This window comes from Siphateles boraxobius, unplaced genomic scaffold (genome assembly GCF_051911475.1).
Source record: "Siphateles boraxobius isolate OS27281-9 unplaced genomic scaffold, OSU_SipBor_1 54, whole genome shotgun sequence".
Taxonomy (NCBI): Eukaryota; Metazoa; Chordata; class Actinopteri; order Cypriniformes; family Leuciscidae; genus Siphateles; species Siphateles boraxobius.
The window spans coordinates 4960671-4979746 of NW_027509180.1; the positions used below are offsets into that span (position 1 = coordinate 4960671).

A 19076-nucleotide genomic window follows, 5' to 3' on the forward strand; every position below is an offset into this window, starting at 1 on the left:
CAAAACCAACTCCGGCTAAATATTGTTATCGAAAAAATCCAAATAGATCCAATTGAAACGAATATTTTTGTGAATATTGCACACCCTAGCCAGTATTGTATAAATGTTGTCATTAATCGAATATATTTAATTCTCACTTCAGAAATGTTTTGTGCCTATAATGCCTTGACAATAATAATTGAAAGATCAATTTACCTCATTCATGCAATTAATTTATAAAAACACAGCAGAATTTTCACATTTTATAGCAGTTGTCTACTAGTGCTTTCTGATATTACATCATGGATCACTTTCATATTTCTCATTTAATTATTTTGATGTGCTGAAAATGAAATTAAACCCTTTTCTTTTCAGACCTGATGGAAGTGAAGGAGGAGAGAGAAGAGCTGAGAGAAGTGAAGGAGGAGAGTGAAGAACTGAGAGAAGTGAAGGAGGAGAGTGAAGAACTGAGTGAAGTGCAGGAGGAGAGTGAAGAACTGAGTGAAGAACTGTGGCCCTATCCACACTACTGCGTTTTAGTTTAGAAATGGAGAATTAAAACGAATACGATCTCCGTCCACAGCAGCGTTTTAGCTACGTATTAGAATTTATCTCGTCCACATTAAAATGACTAAAAACGCGAATCATGTGACAATTCACCTACACTGGGCATGCGCCTGCCGTTGTAAACACCAGTCCTCAGGAACCACAACTTCATTGATAAAATTATCCCACCATGCGCTGGTTCTTCCCGGCGGCTTAACACAAAACCGACGTTCCATGTACGGTACTAACATGTCCCCCCTATCCCCATAGGAAATTACGCCCGTGATTGATCATCATGATTCCTGTTACTGCAGGATCACAGAACTGCTGCTGATGATGATGGACAGATATGTCCACTGGATATGACGCTAAATGGCACGGTTATCAACATTATCCAGAGTTGTGAATGTGAACGTCCGAGTGAACTACAAGTAAATACAACTTGAGAGGGCGTTCATAATTCTGATAGCATGTGGAGGCAGCATAAATGCAGGCTCCTATTTTCAGTCATGGATGATGTAGAGTTCATCATTGAGTTCACATTCAATTCTCCAGCAAGTTAAACTCCAATTAATTTAATATTTAATTGATCTGCCTGCATTGACACCATTAAGAACTTAACTGAGCTGTATGATGACATCACTATCTAGATTGGCTTTAATATATATATAAAAAATATATATATATATATATATTAGGGCTGGGAAAAGATTAATCGCATCCAAAATAAAAGTTTGTGTTTACATAATATATGTGTGTGCACTGTGTATAATTATTTTGTATATACAGGTCCTTCTCAAAAAATTAGCATATTGTGATAAAGTTCATTATTTTCATAATGTAATGATAAAAATTAAACTTTCATATATTTTAGATTCATTGCACACCAACTGAAATATTTCAGGTCTTTTATTGTTTTAATACTGATGATTTTGGCATACAGCTCATGAAAACCCCAAATCATGAAAAGGGTCTCTAAAAGAGCTATTAACCTAATCATCTGAATCAACTTATTAACTCTAAACACCTGCAAAAGATTCCTGAGGATTTTAAAAACTCCCAGCCTGTTTCATTACTCAAAACCGCAATCATGGATAAGACTGCCGACCTGACTGCTGTCCAGAAGGCCATCATTGACACCCTCAAGCATGAGGGTAAGACACAGAAAGAAATTTCTGAACAAATAGGCTGTTCCCAGAGCGCAGTATCAAGGCACCTCAGTGGGAAGTCTGTGGGAAGGAAAAAGTGTGGCAAAAAACGCTGCACAACGAGAAGAGGTGACCGGACCCTGAGGAAGATTGTGGAGAAGGACCGATTCCAGACCTTGGGGGACCTGCGGAAACAGTGGACTGAGTCTGGAGTAGAAACATCCAGAGCCACCGTGCACAGGTGTGTGCAGGAAAGGGGCTACAGGTGCCGCATTCCCCAGGTCAAACCACTTTTGAACCAGAAACAGCGGCAGAAGCGCCTGACCTGGGCTACAGAGAAGCAGCACTGGACTGTTGCTCAGTGGTCCAAAGTACTTTTTTCGGATGAAAGCAAATTTTGCATGTGCATGGTCTGGGGTGCCATGTCAGCTGCTGGTGTTGGTCCACTGTGTTTTATCAAGGGCAGGGTCAATGCAGCTAGCTATCAGGAGATTTTGGAGCACTTCATGCTTCCATCTGCTGAAAAGCTTTATGGAGATGATTTCATTTTTCAGCACGACCTGGCACCTGCTCACAGTGCCAAAACCACTGGTAAATGGTTTACTGACCATGGTATTACTGTGCTCAATTGGCCTGCCATAGAGAATCTGTGGGATATTGTGAAGAGAAAGTTGAGAGACGCAAGACCCAACACTCTGGATGAGCTTAAGGCCGCTATCGAAGCATCCTGGGCCTCCATAACACCTCAGCAGTGCCACATGCTGATTGCCTCCATGCCACGCCGCATTGAAGCAGTCATTTCTGCAAAAGGATTCCCGACTAAGTATTGATTGCATAACTGAACATAATTATTTGAAGGTTGACTTTTTTTTTTTATTAAAAAAACTTATTTTGTTGGTCGGATGAAATATGCTAATTTTTTGAGATAGGAATTTTGGGTTTTCATGAGCTGTATGCCAAAATCATCAGTATTAAAACAATAAAAGACCTGAAATATTTCAGTTGGTGTGCAATGAATCTAAATATATGAAAGTTTAATTTTTGTCATTACATTATGGAAAATAATGAACTTTATCACAATATGCTAATTTTTTTAGAAGGACCTGTATAGTTACAGCTCCTCCTCTTCATTATATATAGTTACAGATCTTCCTTTAAACATCATCAGCTCATCACGTGGTTGTGTAACTTCCTCTCATCTGTCAGAGTGAGTGATGAAACCCTGAGAAGTGTTGATCACTTGAATTTAAGTGGATTTCAGTACAAATCTCTTCTTCATAAATGCTCATGTAGCAAGTGGCTCGATTCTTAGCGACTACGCCACCCCGAAATAATGGGGAAAAACAATCCAAATAAAGACACACAAGTAAGTTCCACTTAGAAAAGGGAACAAGGCGTGAGTTCCCGTACAAATAAATAATCTTTTATTAAAGCTAAAATAGTTGGCCAACAATCTTTTAAAAACGGAAGTGAACAATCAGTCATTGGTTATTAACAATCGTTGCGGGGTTTGAGGCTTCCTATGTGAGAGCGGGCGAGTTCGACAGCACCAGATACACAAAAAGACACGCCAATCACAATCACATCCAGAAAGTTCACTGCAAATAATGACAGCAATAATGCCAACCCTTGGTGAAGTAAAGCCCAATGGGCAGCAAAGAACCAAACCGCTTCAGGAAGTGTTCAGCTCCTGCACAAAAGAAGAAACAAAGAGAGAGCACATTAGAAAGAAAATAAATCAAACTGAATAATCAAATGTAACAAAACAAAAACCAAGAAGAAAACAAATAACAATATACTCAATAAACAAAAGAACTGTAAACTTTAAAGACTGAGTTTTATAAACAAAGAATTATACTGTCACAAATGTATAAAGATCTCACCAAACTCTTTTTTGATATTCCACAATGGCCGAAAACACCGCATGGCAGTAATCGATGCAACTCTTCTCGTTGTGCAGCGTTTTCTGCCACACTTTTTCTTTCCCACAGACTTCCCACTGAGGTGCCTTGATACAGCACTCTGGGAACAGCCTATTTGTGCAGAATTTCTTTCTGTGTCTTACCCTCTTGCTTGAGGGTGTCAATGATGGCCTTCTGGACAGCAGTCAGGTCGGCAGTCTTACCCATGATTGCGGTTTTGAGTAATGAAACAGGCTGGGACTTTTTAAAATCCTCAGGAATCTTTTGCAGGTGTTTAGAGTTAATTAGTTGATTCAGATGATTAGGCTAATAGCTCGTTTAGAGACCCTTTTCCTGATATGCTAATTTTTTGAGATAGGAATTTTGGGTTTTCATGAGCTGTATGCCAAAATCATGAGTATTAAAACAATAAAAGACCTGAAATATTTCAGTTGGTGTGCAATGAATCTAAAATATATGAAAGTTTAATTTTTATCATTAAATTATGGAAAATAATGAACTTTATCACAATATGCTAATTTTTTTAGAAGGACCTGTACATGTCATCACTAGGATCTGTCATTCAGAAACATGGTTTTCCCCATCACTGCTATCATCTAGTTACTGGAGTGCCTCAGGGCTCAGTGCTGGGACCACTTTTCTTCTCCATCTAATTGCATTTACTGGGATCTGTCATTTAGAAACATGTTTTTCCCCATCACTGTTATCATCTAACTACTGGAGTGCCTCAGGGCTCTCCTCATAAACTTGCACTGGTTGCCAACAGCCACTCGCATCAAATTCAAGGCACTGATGTTTTCCTACAGAACAACCACTGGCTCTTCTCCTCTATACCTAAACTCACTACTTCAGACTGATGTGTCTCCAGAAGATTGTGTTTTGCAAGTGAACGGTGTCTTGTGGTGCATCATCTCAAAGAGACAGAATCACTTTCACAGACCTTCACCTGGACTGTTCCTGCTGGAAGAATGACCTGCCGAACTCAACCTGAGCTGCTGAGTCTTTAACCATCTTCAAGAAATGGCTGAAAATGCATCTTTTTCATCAACACTTGACCCATTAATACTCACACTTACTATTCTATATTACGATACAGTTGGTTTTGTTATTACTTTGTTGTTTGACTACCACCAATCAGAGCATACATGGATGACATGACAACCATGACTACAACGGTAGCCTGCACTAATCGGTTATTGGGGAAGTTAACAGATAATATTGAATGGGCACGAATGCAATTTAAGCCCTCTAAATCAAGGAGCATCTCCATAATTAAAGGCAAGGTAGTAGATAAAACATTCTTCATTAATGGTGAGGCAATACCAACAGTTTCTCAGAAGCCAGTGAAGAGTCTAGGGAGATGGTACGATGGGGATCTAAAGGACACAGTTCGAGTGGGAGAAGTTAGACGGCAAGCAGTGGAAGGGTTGAAGAGCATAAACAGCTGTGCTCTACCAGGCAAACTGAAACTCTGGTGCTTTCAGTTTGGTCTACTGCCAAGGTTGCTGTGGCCACTGACTGTGTATGAGGTTTCTTTGACAACAGTGGATAAGCTGGAAGCGTTAATAAGTTCATACATCAGGAAATGGTTGGGAGTTCCACGCTGCCTCAGCAGAGTGGGACTTTATAGTAAAGGAGTATTGCAGCTGCCAGTCTCTGCTTTAACCGAGGAGTTTAAGTGTGCCAAGGTCAGACTGGAAATGACTTTAGCAGAGTCACGCGACAAATGTGTAAGGGAGACAGCCCCTGTGGTAAAAACTGGTAGAAAGTGGTCAGCAAAGAAATCTGTAGTAGAGGCAAAGGCTGACCTTCAAATTGGGGATATCGTGGGACAGGTACAGCATGGAAGAGGGGGGTTTTAGGCTCAGTTTAGCTCCTCCTAAATGGCACAAGGCAGGCCCAGCCCAAAGGAGGAAGCTGGTAGTCAACGAGGTGCGAAAGCAGGAGGAGAGGATGAGATGTATAAAGGCCATTTCCCAGGCCAAGCAGGGAGAGTGGATGAGATGGGAGAGTGTGGAACAACACAAAATGGGCTGGCAAGACCTTTGGTCAATGGAAGAGAGTAGGATCAGTTTCCTTATTAGGTCAACATATGATGTTCTCCCATCACCGCAGAACCTAAACCTCTGGGTAGGAGAGGATCCATCTCTTCCTTTGTGTTCATCACCTGCCACATTAAGGCACATTTTGACAGGATGTAAGGTGGCTCTTAGCCAGGGTCGGTTTACTTGGCGCCATGACCAAGTATTGCGATGTTTGGCTTTAGCATTGGAAGGCAAGCGTAGTATGACCAATAAATTGCCGCCTGTTCTAGCAAAACATTACACGCAGAAGACAATATTCCTCCGCCCAGGCGAGCAACCACCAAGAAAAGGTGCTAACACCAATTCTCGCCCAGGACAACTGGAACCTGCTAGGGACTGGAAGATGCTGGTTGATCTTGATCAACGGCTTATTTTTCCACCTGAGATTACCACCACTAACCTACGACCAGATATTGTTTTGTGGTCTGGATCACCACGCATTGTTCAACTGATAGAGTTAACAGTGCCATGGGAGGATGCGGTAGATGAGGCATATGAGAGGAAGAAACTGCGGTATGCTCATCTGGCCACTGAAGCAGAACAGCGAGGATGGAGAGTCCAGGTTTATCCAGTGGAAGTGGGTTGTCGTGGTTTTGTGGCACACTCTACAACCCGGTTCCTCAGAGACGTCGGATTCAGTGGCCAAGAGTTGCGTCGTACAGTAAAGAACTTATCTGAAGCAGCAGAAAGGAGCAGCAAATGGCTGTGGTTGAGACGGAAAGATTCTAGCTGGCTGTGTATATTGGCCGCCATGCTACGGTTTCGTAGAATTCTTGAAAACTTGAAAGGTCTGTTGGTTTATTTGTATAGGTTGTATAGTATTTACAGTCATTACGTTCCTGTGTATATTGCGTGAATGACGGGTGGTTGGGCAGATATTGTGTTTTGCGGTAGGTGGTATGCCATACGGAACCGTTGCCACTGAAACTGCATATTAACGCACCAGTGGGGCTCGACAGCCTTAGTCAAACGGGTTGGCGCGTATGGTTGGGTTGCGGAGAGATTGTGAGATTGTGGTTAGGTCTCAGCAGCAACTGTTGGTTTATTTGTATAGGTTGTATAGTATTTACAGTCATTACGTTCCTGTATATATTGCGTGAATGACGGGTGGTTGGGCAGATATTGTGTTTTGTGGTAGGTGGTATGCCATACGGAACCGTTGCCACTGAAACTGCATATTAACGCACCAGTGGGGCTCGACAGCCTTAGTCAAACGGGTTGGCGCGTATGGTTGGGTTGCGGTGAGATTGTGGTTAGGTCTCAGCAGCAACTGTTGGTTTATTTGTATAGGTTGTATAGTATTCACAGTCATTACGTTCCTGTGTATATTGCGTGGATGACGGGTGGTTGGGCAGATATTGTGTTTTGTGGTAGGTGGTATGCCATACGGAACCGTTGCCACTGAAACTGCATATTAACGCACCAGTGGGGCTCGACAGCCTTAGTCAAACGGGTTGGCGCGTATGGTTGGGTTGCGGAGAGATTGTGAGATTGTGGTTAGGTCTCAGCAGCAAGAGGGAAGTAGAGGTCAGTAAGCTGGGCTGAGTTGAGTGGGGGACGGAGGGGGTGACTCTGGGACGCCGGAGTCACTGTCGAGCCCTCTTGAGGTGTCGTGGGCTAGTCGACGAAACACTGAGGACGGAAGGTGCCCACTTGAAGACCCTAGAGATGTTCACTACTCCGCTCAATCCAGAGGGTTGTTACGGGGGGACCGCACTGTGGTTGCAGCCGTTGTGTGTGCTGACGCGCAATACACTGTATTAACACCAGACAGAAAATTCACGTCACCAGATGGAAAGAATGGATGGAGAAGCATAGGTTACTGTAAAGCTACGTCTTAGTTGGTGATTATCTTGGCGAAAGCCGAGTACAAATCAGCATGAAGTTTTAACATCTACTCTCGTGTAATGGAAATCATTCATGACTTTTATTTTGTATTCTCATAGTCTTGCTTCCTGTTTTCTTGTCATGTGATTCCCCGATCACATCATATGTGGTCTTGTCGTGTTTCCCCTGTTCATGTGTCTTGTTTTTATTAGCTTATTGTGTTCAGGTGTTCCTTGTTTAGTAATTAGTCTCAGTGTATATTGCCCTCATGTTATCATTGTCTTTTGTCTAAATTTGTTTCTTGTAGCCTCTGTTGGTGAGTTTGTTATGGTCATATTCATGTTTTTCAAGTCAAGTCGGGTCTTTGTTTATCTTGTATTTGTTAATGTGTTGGATCTAAATAAAACTGCACATGGGTTCTCAACTACAACTCGCATCAGTGGACTTTGTTACAGAGACATTACAAGCTCATAAAGGGAAATTATCATATTTGTAACAAACATCTCAGAAAAGGAGACATATTAAACACAACTGCAGAGGTTTTATTAAGAAAGTTAGTATCAATCATACAAAATGAAAAAAAGATGCTAAAAACAGGAATGAACAGACAAGATACAAGAATCACCAAATCAGCTCCATCACACAGAACAGAGAGAGGATTATACAGTCTGAGTCTGTCCATTACTGTATTTAATATTATATTTAAAGCAGTTTATATATGATGCACAAGAAAATGACTTAACACTGTAGGCAAATATATCCATAAAATCATGAAAATAAATCTGTCTTTTTTATGTAAAACAACATTTCAATCTAAACTTGATGGTGTCACTATTTCTGCAAGGTGATCAGAGTTTTCTGAGAAGAAAAAAATAAACCAATAAACAATCCTCTGTAAGTTTTTGCTATTTTAAATATCGTTGCAGATTTGCTCGAAACTCACCAGTATTTTATTGTAATATTGCAGGCATCCCTATTTCCTCTGGGTGTTTCGAGTCCTTCCTCCCTGCAAAATAAAACCATTCACTGTCCTCTCGCATAATTCAAAATAAAACCATTGACTGACATCTCGTATAATTCAAAATAAAAGTATTGACTGACCTCTCGTATAATTCAAAATAAAAGCATTGACTGACATCTCCTATAATTCAAAATAAAAGCATTGACTGACGTCTCCTATAATTCAAAATAAAAGCATTGACTGTCCTCTCGTATAATAAAAAATAAAAGCATTGACTCACGTCTCCTATAATTCAAAATAAAAGCATTGACTGTCCACTCGTATAATTCAAAATAAAAGCATTGACTGTCCACTCGTATAATTCAAAATAAAAGCATTGACTGTCCTCTCGTGTGTGTTTTTATCATGATTGCAGATTGTTCAGATCAGATGAGTGTGAATCATCAGATTGTGTGTGTCTCAAACTCACCAGCTCTTCTTGCACAGATGATCTGAAGAAGAATCACAGTAGGAGCAGCAAACACTGCGATCTCAACAATACTCACTATCACAGCAGGAAACATGAGAGGAAGAAGAGAAACTGTACATGACTGAAGTCAAGGGTATTACACTATCAACAGTTATTGATGAAGCATTTACAGACTGACTGATAGTTTAATGTTATAAAGCTGTCAGTATAAATGAACGTGTCGTACCTCTGTATAATAATCCAGCAGTTTCTGATGCTGTATCAGCTGGATCTGTGGATCACGTCTGTTAGTTCAGTTCAACACACAATGCCACATATACACAACATCATCATCACATAATACTCCAGCTTCACACAGGGCCGATTCTAGGATCTTAATTTTAGCGGGGCTCAGCTCCCAATGAGTGTATGCTTTATAAAAAGGTAACACTTTAGTTTAGGATCTAATTCTCAATATTGACTAGTTGCTTATTAACATGCATTTTACGAGGATATCTGCAGTTTATTAGTATATATTAGTTAGTTATATTTTACTCTCTCTCTGAGGTCCCACATGTGAGACAGCTCTTTTCTGCATTTCAGCTCTGCTCTAGTTTGTTTATTTCTAATAAATGTGACATTTCACACTAAATATTCTGTGACAGACCTGTCATGTTCCTAGATCCTTGCATGCTGATGGCCGTGCAAAAAGTAAGTAAAACCTCACAACCGTTCAAAAGTTGTGTTGGTAAGATTTGAAATATTTTTAAAAAGATTTCTATTATGCGCACCTCGGCTGCATTTATATAAACAGTAAAACAGTACAATTAATGCAATTTTTAAATATTTTCTATTTTTATATATTTTAAAAAGTAATTTATTCCTGTGATCAAAGCTGAATTTTCAGCATCATTACTCCAGTCTTCAGTGTCACGTGATCATTGATGCTGAAATTATGCAGAAAATTCAGCAGCTTTACCAAAACAGGAATAAATTACATCTTACAATATATTCACATACAAAAAAAGTTATTTTAAAGTGTAATAATATTTCACAATATTACTGTTTTTACTTTATTTTTGATCAAATAAATGCAGTCTTCTTGGTGAACATTAGAGTCTTCTTTCAAAGAGGAAAAAATCTTACTGACCCCTAACTTTTATTATAGTGGTAAATAATAATGTTAGGAGGAAAAACTGTGTATAAAAATATCCGTGTACGTGTGGACTAAGCCTAAATCTCTGAAGATTAGTGATGGGAAGTTCGTATCATTTTACTGACTCCCTCGTTCGATCTCGTTTATCAAAATGAACAAATCTTTCTTCGAGTCGTTCATTTAAGTGTCTTTAAATGTTATACTTTTAACAACTAAATTACACTAAAACATCCAGCTAAACAATCTTGTGTTGGGCAGTTTGACTCTTGGCTTTTTATGAGAGATTGTGGTCTTTGAAATAGTGTTTACTAAAACACATAATTTATTGCAAAGAAAGCCAGGAACAAAGATGATCAGATGATATAGTTTTCAGCATCATAAAGTAGAATAATACACTAATCTTATCCCTAACCAAAAGTGATAATTTGTTATCAAAAATTTTTTATTCACCAACAATACTTTCTTGCCACAGATCAGACATTCTGAATTTCATTTGTTGAATACATTACAAGATTTTTAGACACACACAGATGTCAAGAATCAACATATGAATCTCAACAATGGTGACATGCTTCATGCTGCAATGCATGCTGGGAGCCACCCATAGTGTAGAATCTGACAGTCATATTGTGATTAGTTAACACTGAAGATAACTCTAGCATTATGCACTGAAAAGCACTGATGTGAGAAAGACAGTGATGATGTACCTTCAGAAGCGTGTGTGTTTATAGATGAGGGATCCTGAGAGTTTGTGATGTGGACTGGATTCACTTCTGTCATTGAATCAGCTTGAGCTGTGAAGATGAATGTTACTTCAAATGATTAATACTACAATATGACCATCATATTTTAACTTTGATCATCACCATAAGAAGTTCATATTTTTGCTGTCAAGTTTCAATTCCTTTATTTTTCATCACTTTTTGGACTGTTCACTGCAGTTCATTAGTTTGAAGCAATGCTTTGAGTTTCTCTTCTGTGAGAGTCAAAGAAGCTTTTGTTCCTCAGTTTGTTCTGGTTCAGTGATACTGATAGACCTCAGTGTTACTGACATTATGAGGCTCTTCTAACAGTGTTTCCTCACCTGAATACTTGACAGTGTATGTGACTGAGGTCTTGAGTTGATTTCTGTGAGTAAGCTGACATCTCCACTCTCTGTTGTTATCTTCATTCAGGAGTTTTGTAGTCAGAGTGATGATACAGTGATGTTGATGTGATGATGATAATATCTGATATCTGGAGTCTGTCTTCAGATCAACACCAGTCTGATTCACCCACAACAGCTCAAATCTCTCAGAACGAACCCAATAATCACAGGAGAATACAGTATATGAATACAACTGACAGGAGAGAGTCACAGAGCGGCCTGGACTGATCTCAGTCTGTGAGGATGAAGATGATGATGATGATGATGAAGATGATGATGATGATGATGGAGACACTGAAACTGAACACAAGACACAAATCACAGACTCTTCAATCATCGTCTGAGTTTAAAGGAAGAATTTTACAGTAAATTGACCACATAATCATAAACTTACCATGAAGTACATGCAGAGAAACACGGGCATCAGTTCCTTGTTGGTGATATTGTCCATTCACATATTGTCTGCAGCTGTAAGATCCATAATCTTCTTCTGTGACGTTCTTGATGTTCAGCGAGCAGTCAGACTCCAGACTCAGTCTCTGATCTCTCTCTATGTGTTTCTTCTTTATCCCTCCAGTAATCAATTCAACTGTCTCTGAATGTCTGAATCTGTTATAGATCCATACAGTTGATTTGCAGTCATAAAGAGCTTTATTACAGGACAGACGGACATTTTCAGCCGAACTGATGAACATATCAGTCTCTTTCTACACTGGTGCCTGAAACACAGTGTATCACAGTGATCATTATAATATATATATATATATATATATATATATATATATATATATATATATATATATATATATATATATATATATATATATATATATATATATATATATATTAATAAACAGAGGTGTATAGTCCAGGGGTCAGAAAGTAGAAGTCCTGCCATATGTTTATTTATTCCACCCATGATCTCAGTCAGCTGATTTCTATTTTCTGGCTGAAAAAACTGCTAATTAGCAAATCCAGGTGATTGGAGCAAAATACTGAGGAGGACTTTTACTTTCTGAACCTGGAATTTACACCTCTGAAGAGAACAGAAAAGAGACGAGCAGAAACACAAGTACTACAACTGACTTCAGCCACAGCCTTAGATGAAATCAGCTGAAGATTAAAGAAGACATTAAATCTGTAAAGATCTCAGCAGAGGAGGATTAAACAACTCCACAAACAGCATTACCAGCTTCACTTATTACTAACCAGACTGACTTTATTTCTGTCAGACGTCTACAAAGGTTTGTATTGAGAATTAACAGGGGTTTAACTAACATTTAATTTGAAGTCACCATAACAGTGATTAGTGTTTCCATTAGTTGTGCTCTTAACTCTTAATAGAGTTTAAACTTTTTTTTTAGCTCCTGTGACAGTGTGATTGTCAAACACATTTGCAGCAGCAAAGAAAGCTAAAGTGAAATGAGATGATGATGGTTACCTGTTGATGGTTTTGTAATCATCATGAAATTCACTGATTGTTTTTTGAATCTAACAATTGTATTGTTCCAATCATAAATTCACATCACAAATAGAAGTGGGAAGTTCAGATCATTTTACTGACTCGGATCTTTGAGTCTCATTCAGCAAAATGAACGAATCTTTTTTCGAGTCATTTCGTTCATTACAGCATAATATAATTAAAATGGCACGTTAAATATCCCAACACATCTAGTACTTACAAAAATGTTGATTACATTTGTAAAAAAATAAAATTAAAATAAACTATAGGGTAATGCAGCCAAAGCCAAATTATAAGAAACCGAAATGTTTTATTTTGATTAGTTGTTGGGTCTTAAAGCTCCAGTAGGTCACTTTTGTAAACAAATATTTGTTAAAACTGTCATTATGTCCTGAAAGTAGAATATGAGACAGATAATCTGTGGAAAAAATCAAGCTCCTCTGGCTCCTCCCAGTGGTCCTATTGCCATTTGCAGAAATACACCGCTCCCGGTCAGAAACAACCAATCAGAGCCAGGAGGAATGTCTTAGCAGTGTCAATCACGCTCGTGTACGCGCTGATCACCCCTCTCTTGCACAGCGTGAGCGCGTACCGTCGTTCGTGACTCTCCTGTTCGAACTCGTTCATCCAAATGAACGAATCTTTTTTCGAGTCATTTCGTTCATTCAACGAACGAAATGACTCGAAAAAAGATTTGTTCATTTTGATGAACGAGTTCGAACAGGATCACGAACGTGCATCACAGAACAGAGCAAGGCAAGCATTTGTGCTTATAAAACTTAAAGTTTTTTATTTATTTTTGAAATGACCGATCGTTTCGCTAGATAAGGCCCTTATTCATCGTCTGGTATCATTTAAAGCCCTTTGAAGCTTCACTGAAACTGTCATTTGGTCCTTGAAACGTTTGTGTCCTATTGAAGTCCATTATATGGAGAAAAAGCCTGGAATATTTTCATCAAAAACCTTCATTTCTTTTCGACTGAAGAAAGAAAGACATGGACATCTTGGATGACATGGGGGTGAGTAAATTATCAGCAAAAGTTTTTTTAAAAGTGAACTAATCCTTTAACGTTCTCTTACTAGCTATTTATAACTTATAGAAAGAGTGCAACGTTATAAAGTTACATCTATTGCAAAATACATAATGATTTGAGGACCAAGTTTGTAGTCAAAGTATGGGCAGGCCATAGTCAATGTAAAGCATATTGTTGATGTTTCGTCCCTATTAGTGAATGTTCCATAACTGTTTATAATCCGCCGTCATCGGTGGTCGCTGTTTACTAGCCTGCGCGTTCACGGCAGGCTCCGCGGTGGGGGAGGAGCTGTGGGGGGAGGAGCTGTGGGGGAGGAGCTGTGGGGGGAGGAGCTGTGGGGGGAGGAGCTGTGGGGGAGGAGCTGTGGAGGGAGGAGCTGTGGAGGGAGGAGCTGTGAAGGGAGGAGCTGTGGAGGGAGGAACTGTGGAGGGAGGAACTGTGGAGGGAGGAGCTGTGGAGGGAGGAACTGTGGAGGGAGGAGCTGTGGAGGGAGGAGCTGTGGAGGGAGGAGCTGTGGAGGGAGGAACTGTGGAGGGAGGAGCTGTGGAGGGAGGAGCTGTGGAGGGAGGAGCTGTGAAGGGAGGAGCTGTGGAGGGAGGAACTGTGAAGGGAGGAGCTGTGGAGGGAGGAACTGTGGAGGGAGGAACTGTGGAGGGAGGAGCTGTGGAGGGAGGAACTGTGGAGGGAGGAGCTGTGGAGGGAGGAGCTGTGGAGGGAGGGCTGTAGCGCAGCAGAGAGCAAGGGGGTTGGACCTGTAAGTTGTGCTTGTTCAAATTTTCAGGCGAAGTCAACATTTTCTCAAAACTCCCTACTGCAACTTTAAGTTCAGGCTATTGCAGTCTGATTCTGTTGGTTCACCTCACCTCCTGATCCGAGACGTTCTTTCCTTTGCAACTTCATATTTATCAGGTTAGTTCTCCTCTCGTGTCTCAAGACGTTACTTGTCGACTCATGTCTGACTCTGATCTGTCTGCTGGGCCGACCGTGCCGTGTGTGATACAGCAGGGCCGGAAAGAGAAATCGAATCTCGAGTTCGGGTTCGGACAGGTCCGAGTCTTTTGTTCTTCCTGTCAGTCCATAGAGGCTATGCTGTCAGTACCGGAAAGAGAAATGATTAGTTCATTTTTTTTCGAGTCTCGAGTTCGGGTTTTAAATCCTTCGTTCTTTTGTCACGTGACCGCTGGTATCTCGCATCAAATACAACTGTGGTTCTCAACTCCAGTCCCCACTGCTCTGCACATTTTTTATGTCTCCTTATTTAACACACCTGATTCAGATCACCAGCTCTTTAGGAGAGACTCCTTGATCTGAACTGAGTGTGTCAGATAGGAGAGACAAACAAAATGTGCAGAGCAGTGGGTCCCGAGGACTGGAGTTGAGAACCACTGGAATACAACATTAGATTCGTATTATTGACTGTGTCTGAATGTATATTGTTTTATATTTAGGAATCAAAATACAAAATATGTGCAGTAAACATTATCTGAAAAATAAAAGTTACATCTTATTAGCCTATTGTCCCTGTCCGTCTCTTTTCTAAATGTTTCTTGTGCCTCTGTGGTGTGTTTTATTATATATTATACATGAATTAACTACTATTATATTATACAATAACTACGTGCTTGTTTGTAAAAAGGTTGTGAATTACTAGGCTATTCAATACATTTACAAGTCACGGGACAAAAGAACGGACTCAAACCCGAAGACTCGAAAAAATGAACTTATTTCTCTTTCCGGTACTGACAGCATAGCCTATATGGGACTGACAGGAAGAACGAAAGACTCGGACCAGGCCGAACCCGAACCAGACGAACTAATCATTTCTCTTTCCGGTACTGACAGCATAGCCTCTATAAGAATGACAGGAAGAACGAAAGACTCAGACCCGTCCCGAACACGAAGACTCGAGAAAGATGAACTAATCATTTCTGTTTCCAGTACAGATTCAGAACCCATATGTTGCGCAATGCGCATGCGCGGTCAACACAAAATGAACGAATCACTCTCTGAGACAACTTGGTAGTCCCGAGTCATATTAAAGATTCGTTCAAAATGAACAAATCGTTCATGAACGACACATCACTAATCACAAGTCCATGTTAGTGCAGCATGAGACCAGCAATATTACAACAATCATCTCTTAAAAAAAACCTTTACAAATTTTTTTTAACAAATATGAGCTCAAAAAACAAACTTACTGACACACACAGATATCAACAATCAGCACAATCTCAATAATGGTGACAATCAAATATATTTAGATAAGCAGATCAATTCACAACATCACTGAAAAGCTACTAATTCACAACAAAAACAACAGCAAAAAATAAAAGCAAATATTTAGAATCAAACACAATTGTAGGACAATTCAGCTTTCAGTTCAGACAGTTCAGCTGCATAATTTATTAATTTATGCATGCTGGGAGTTTTGTACTATGCTGGTACCCAGCATGCATTGCAGCTAAGCACTTTTGATTGTCACCATTGTTGAGATTCATACGCTGATTGTAGATGTCTGTGTGTGTCATCATAAACTGAATTTTTTGTGCTCATGTTTGTTAAAGGCTTCTAACTTATTGTTATAATAGTGCTTGATCTAGTGCTGCAGTAACACAAGGTAATGTGTTGTGGAAAAAAAGGTGAAAACAAAATTGTTAGATTAAAATACCTCAGTGAATCAGTCTGTTTCATGATGATTATATTAAACCATTACCCGAAAACCATCATCACCTGATCTCATTTCACTTTAGCTTTCTTTGCTGCTGCAAATGTGTTTGACAAACACCCTGTCACAGCAGCCAGAAAAGACAAAATATATAATAAGAGTTAAGAGCCCAAATAATGGAAACACTGATCACTGTTATGGTGACTTCATATGAAACACATTGAGTTAAACCTCTGTTAATTCTCAATAAAACTTATTGTTTTGGCTGTAGCTGAAATTACTCCATATTTAATATACATAGATTTTTTGGCTACGATAAGGTCCAGTTCTGGTTTATTTCTTTGCTCTTGGCTGGCATGTGGCATTGCTATGCAGAGGTGTAAAGTCCAGGTTCAGAAAGTAAAAGTCCTCCTCGGTATTTTGTTCCAATCACCTGGATTTGCTCATTCAGACAGGAGACAGGACTAATTAGTGAAATCAGCTGACTGAGTTCATGGGTGGAATACACATATGGCAGGACTTTTACTCTTTGACTCCTGGATTACCCACCTCTGCATAAATCATACCAGCATAAAAAGCAGAAGTTTTCAATCATATTATTCTCACTTACAGTTTTTTTCGATCGCTAAACGACAGTGAGCACAACTGGAGCTACATGTGCAAAACTCTAACTACAGTCTGCACTACCAACAGTCACCTGAGCTAAACATGGGCTCACATCACCTGCAAAACTCACTCCAAGCAACACAACTCTTATCACATGGCTCAAAACAGACTCAGTGCAACCAAACACTATACACAACCCTCACTGAGATAACACACACTGTCACTCAGAACACACTGAGGGTAAAAACACTAGCATTAAACACCAATACAGAAAATACAAACTTTTCATCTTTACAGTTTGAACTATTTCAGTGACTTCATACAAAGTAATATTTTTTTCAAAGAAAAGAGTGACATTCTTTCAGATGATTTATTTACATTTTTAGAACATACAGTAATTCTTTACGTAAGGTAAATGAAATTAGCAGTTTGCTTCAATCTTCAGTTTGTAGTAATTTACGGAATTACAGTAATGAGAAAAAAAATGTAGAAACTAAAAGTACATACTGTAATTCGAACAAATAACAAACAAGACCTGCTTAACCTTTCAGCTGAAATTGCAGTCAGCAGTGTTTGAAAGGCACAAGGCTGAAATCTATTCTGTTTTGAATGTGTGGTTCACGGTTTTGACAGCAGTGTGTTAGCATTTGAACAAAGTGCTGTAAATCCACAGTGTTGTGCAGGTTGTGGTTAAAGTCATGGGATAAGTGTGTAGAGTTTTGAAAACTGTGTTCAAGCAATGAAAAATGAACTAGAGTTTGGTCCACATGAACTGCTGCTGTGCAGACTGTAGTTAGAGTTGTGCACATGTAGCTCCAGTTGTGCTCACTGTCGTTTAACGATCGAAAAAAACTGTAAAGCAAACAACACACTCTCCAGAATTAACTAGTGTTTATCAGAGAGCTGTTCAAATCACTGACACACTCTTAATATGAAGATAATGCTTCATCATCAAATGTTTGAGTGACACTATGTCCAGTATCAGGAATAATACAGTATGATCTGTGTGTATCAATACACAACTCTGAGATCACAACGTGAATGTGTGCAAGAATAAACTTAGCATGTTCAAATGAACTCTTTCGAGACTAATTCCACTAAATGTGTTTAGAGAAAATACAGATTTCTTTACCTGTGAGAAGTGAAGAGAGAATGATCAGTCCCAGCAGACACAGATCACACTTATCAGACATTTCTGTTTCTGTCAGTCTTCCTCTTCATTATATATAGTTACAGCTCCTCCTCTTCATTATATATAGTTACAGCTCCTCCTTAAACACCATCAGCTCCTCCTGTGGTTATTCACTTCCTCTGTTCTGATCAACTGAGTGTTTAAACCCGGCTAGAGTTGCTGTACAGTGACACGAAGCAACAGTGAAGTGTTGCTCTACGTGTGTGTGTGTGTGTGTGTGTGTGTGTGTGTGTGTGTGTGTGTGTGTGTGTGTGTGTGTGTGTGTGTGTGTGTGTGAGAGAGAGTGTGTGTGTGTGTGTGTGTGTGTGTGTGTGTGTGTGTGTGTGTGTGTGTGAAACATGTGAGAAGTGCATATACTGTGAAGAACATTTTTGCATTATTCTTTCTTTTAGCAGTTTCCAGCATGTAATTAAAATCTAGAAATAAAATAATAACATTATTAGTAATCAAATTAGTTTGCTACTGAAAACGTTTCCAATATATGACTAACTTGTAGAAAATTAATTCTAAAACAGTTTTTAAGGTATTTTGAAATGATTACCATCAGCTCAGTTTGGTGAAACAGAAAGTATTTTGCACACACTTCATGAGCGTCTGTAAAGCAGATATTAAATGTCTTCAGGAAGAGTTTCTACACACGGATTATAATATTCTGCCTTACTCTCTCCAGCTCTGAGAAATAGATCAGATCCAGACTCCTTTATTAACATACAAACACCAAATGCCAGTCAATTTCCCTTTGGCCGGTGGATTTCGCAGCGTTACGAGCCGCACTGACGGGGGATAATTCTCGGTCAGCTGGTTGTGTGTGCTGTGACACAGACTGAGCTGTTTAAAGCGCTTCAGAGATGCTTTAAAGTCTATTTTGAGTTTATTTAGCTGTATAATGCTACATTTTT

At 39.5% G+C, this 19076-nt stretch overlaps 2 protein-coding genes and 1 pseudogene across 4 annotated transcripts in view; 1 reads left to right on the forward strand and 2 right to left on the reverse strand.

The window, feature by feature from the left end:
• LOC143714426 (uncharacterized) overlaps window positions 1-1169 on the forward strand; it is a 28126-nt gene extending 26957 nt beyond the window's left edge. For 2 of the 3 annotated variants that reach the window (XM_077205608.1, XM_077205607.1), the window contains exon 3: window positions 355-1169. In XM_077205608.1, the coding sequence (XP_077061723.1) occupies window positions 355-524 (170 nt within the window). In that variant the 3' untranslated portion in view covers window positions 525-1169. The remainder of the gene's footprint in view (window positions 1-354) is intronic. The other variant, XM_077205609.1, reaches the window with a different exon arrangement.
• The window catches only part of LOC143714420 (uncharacterized), a 596609-nt gene that overhangs the window by 361647 nt on the left and 215886 nt on the right, over window positions 1-19076 (reverse strand).
• On the reverse strand, window positions 8438-18178 carry LOC143714473 (uncharacterized; annotated as a pseudogene). Its single transcript, XR_013195498.1, has 8 exons — window positions 18118-18178; window positions 17516-17529; window positions 11613-11925; window positions 11156-11467; window positions 10834-10865; window positions 10617-10642; window positions 8937-9007; window positions 8438-8512 (listed from the first exon to the last, which is right to left on the reverse strand). The product of XR_013195498.1 is annotated as an uncharacterized LOC143714473 (transcript).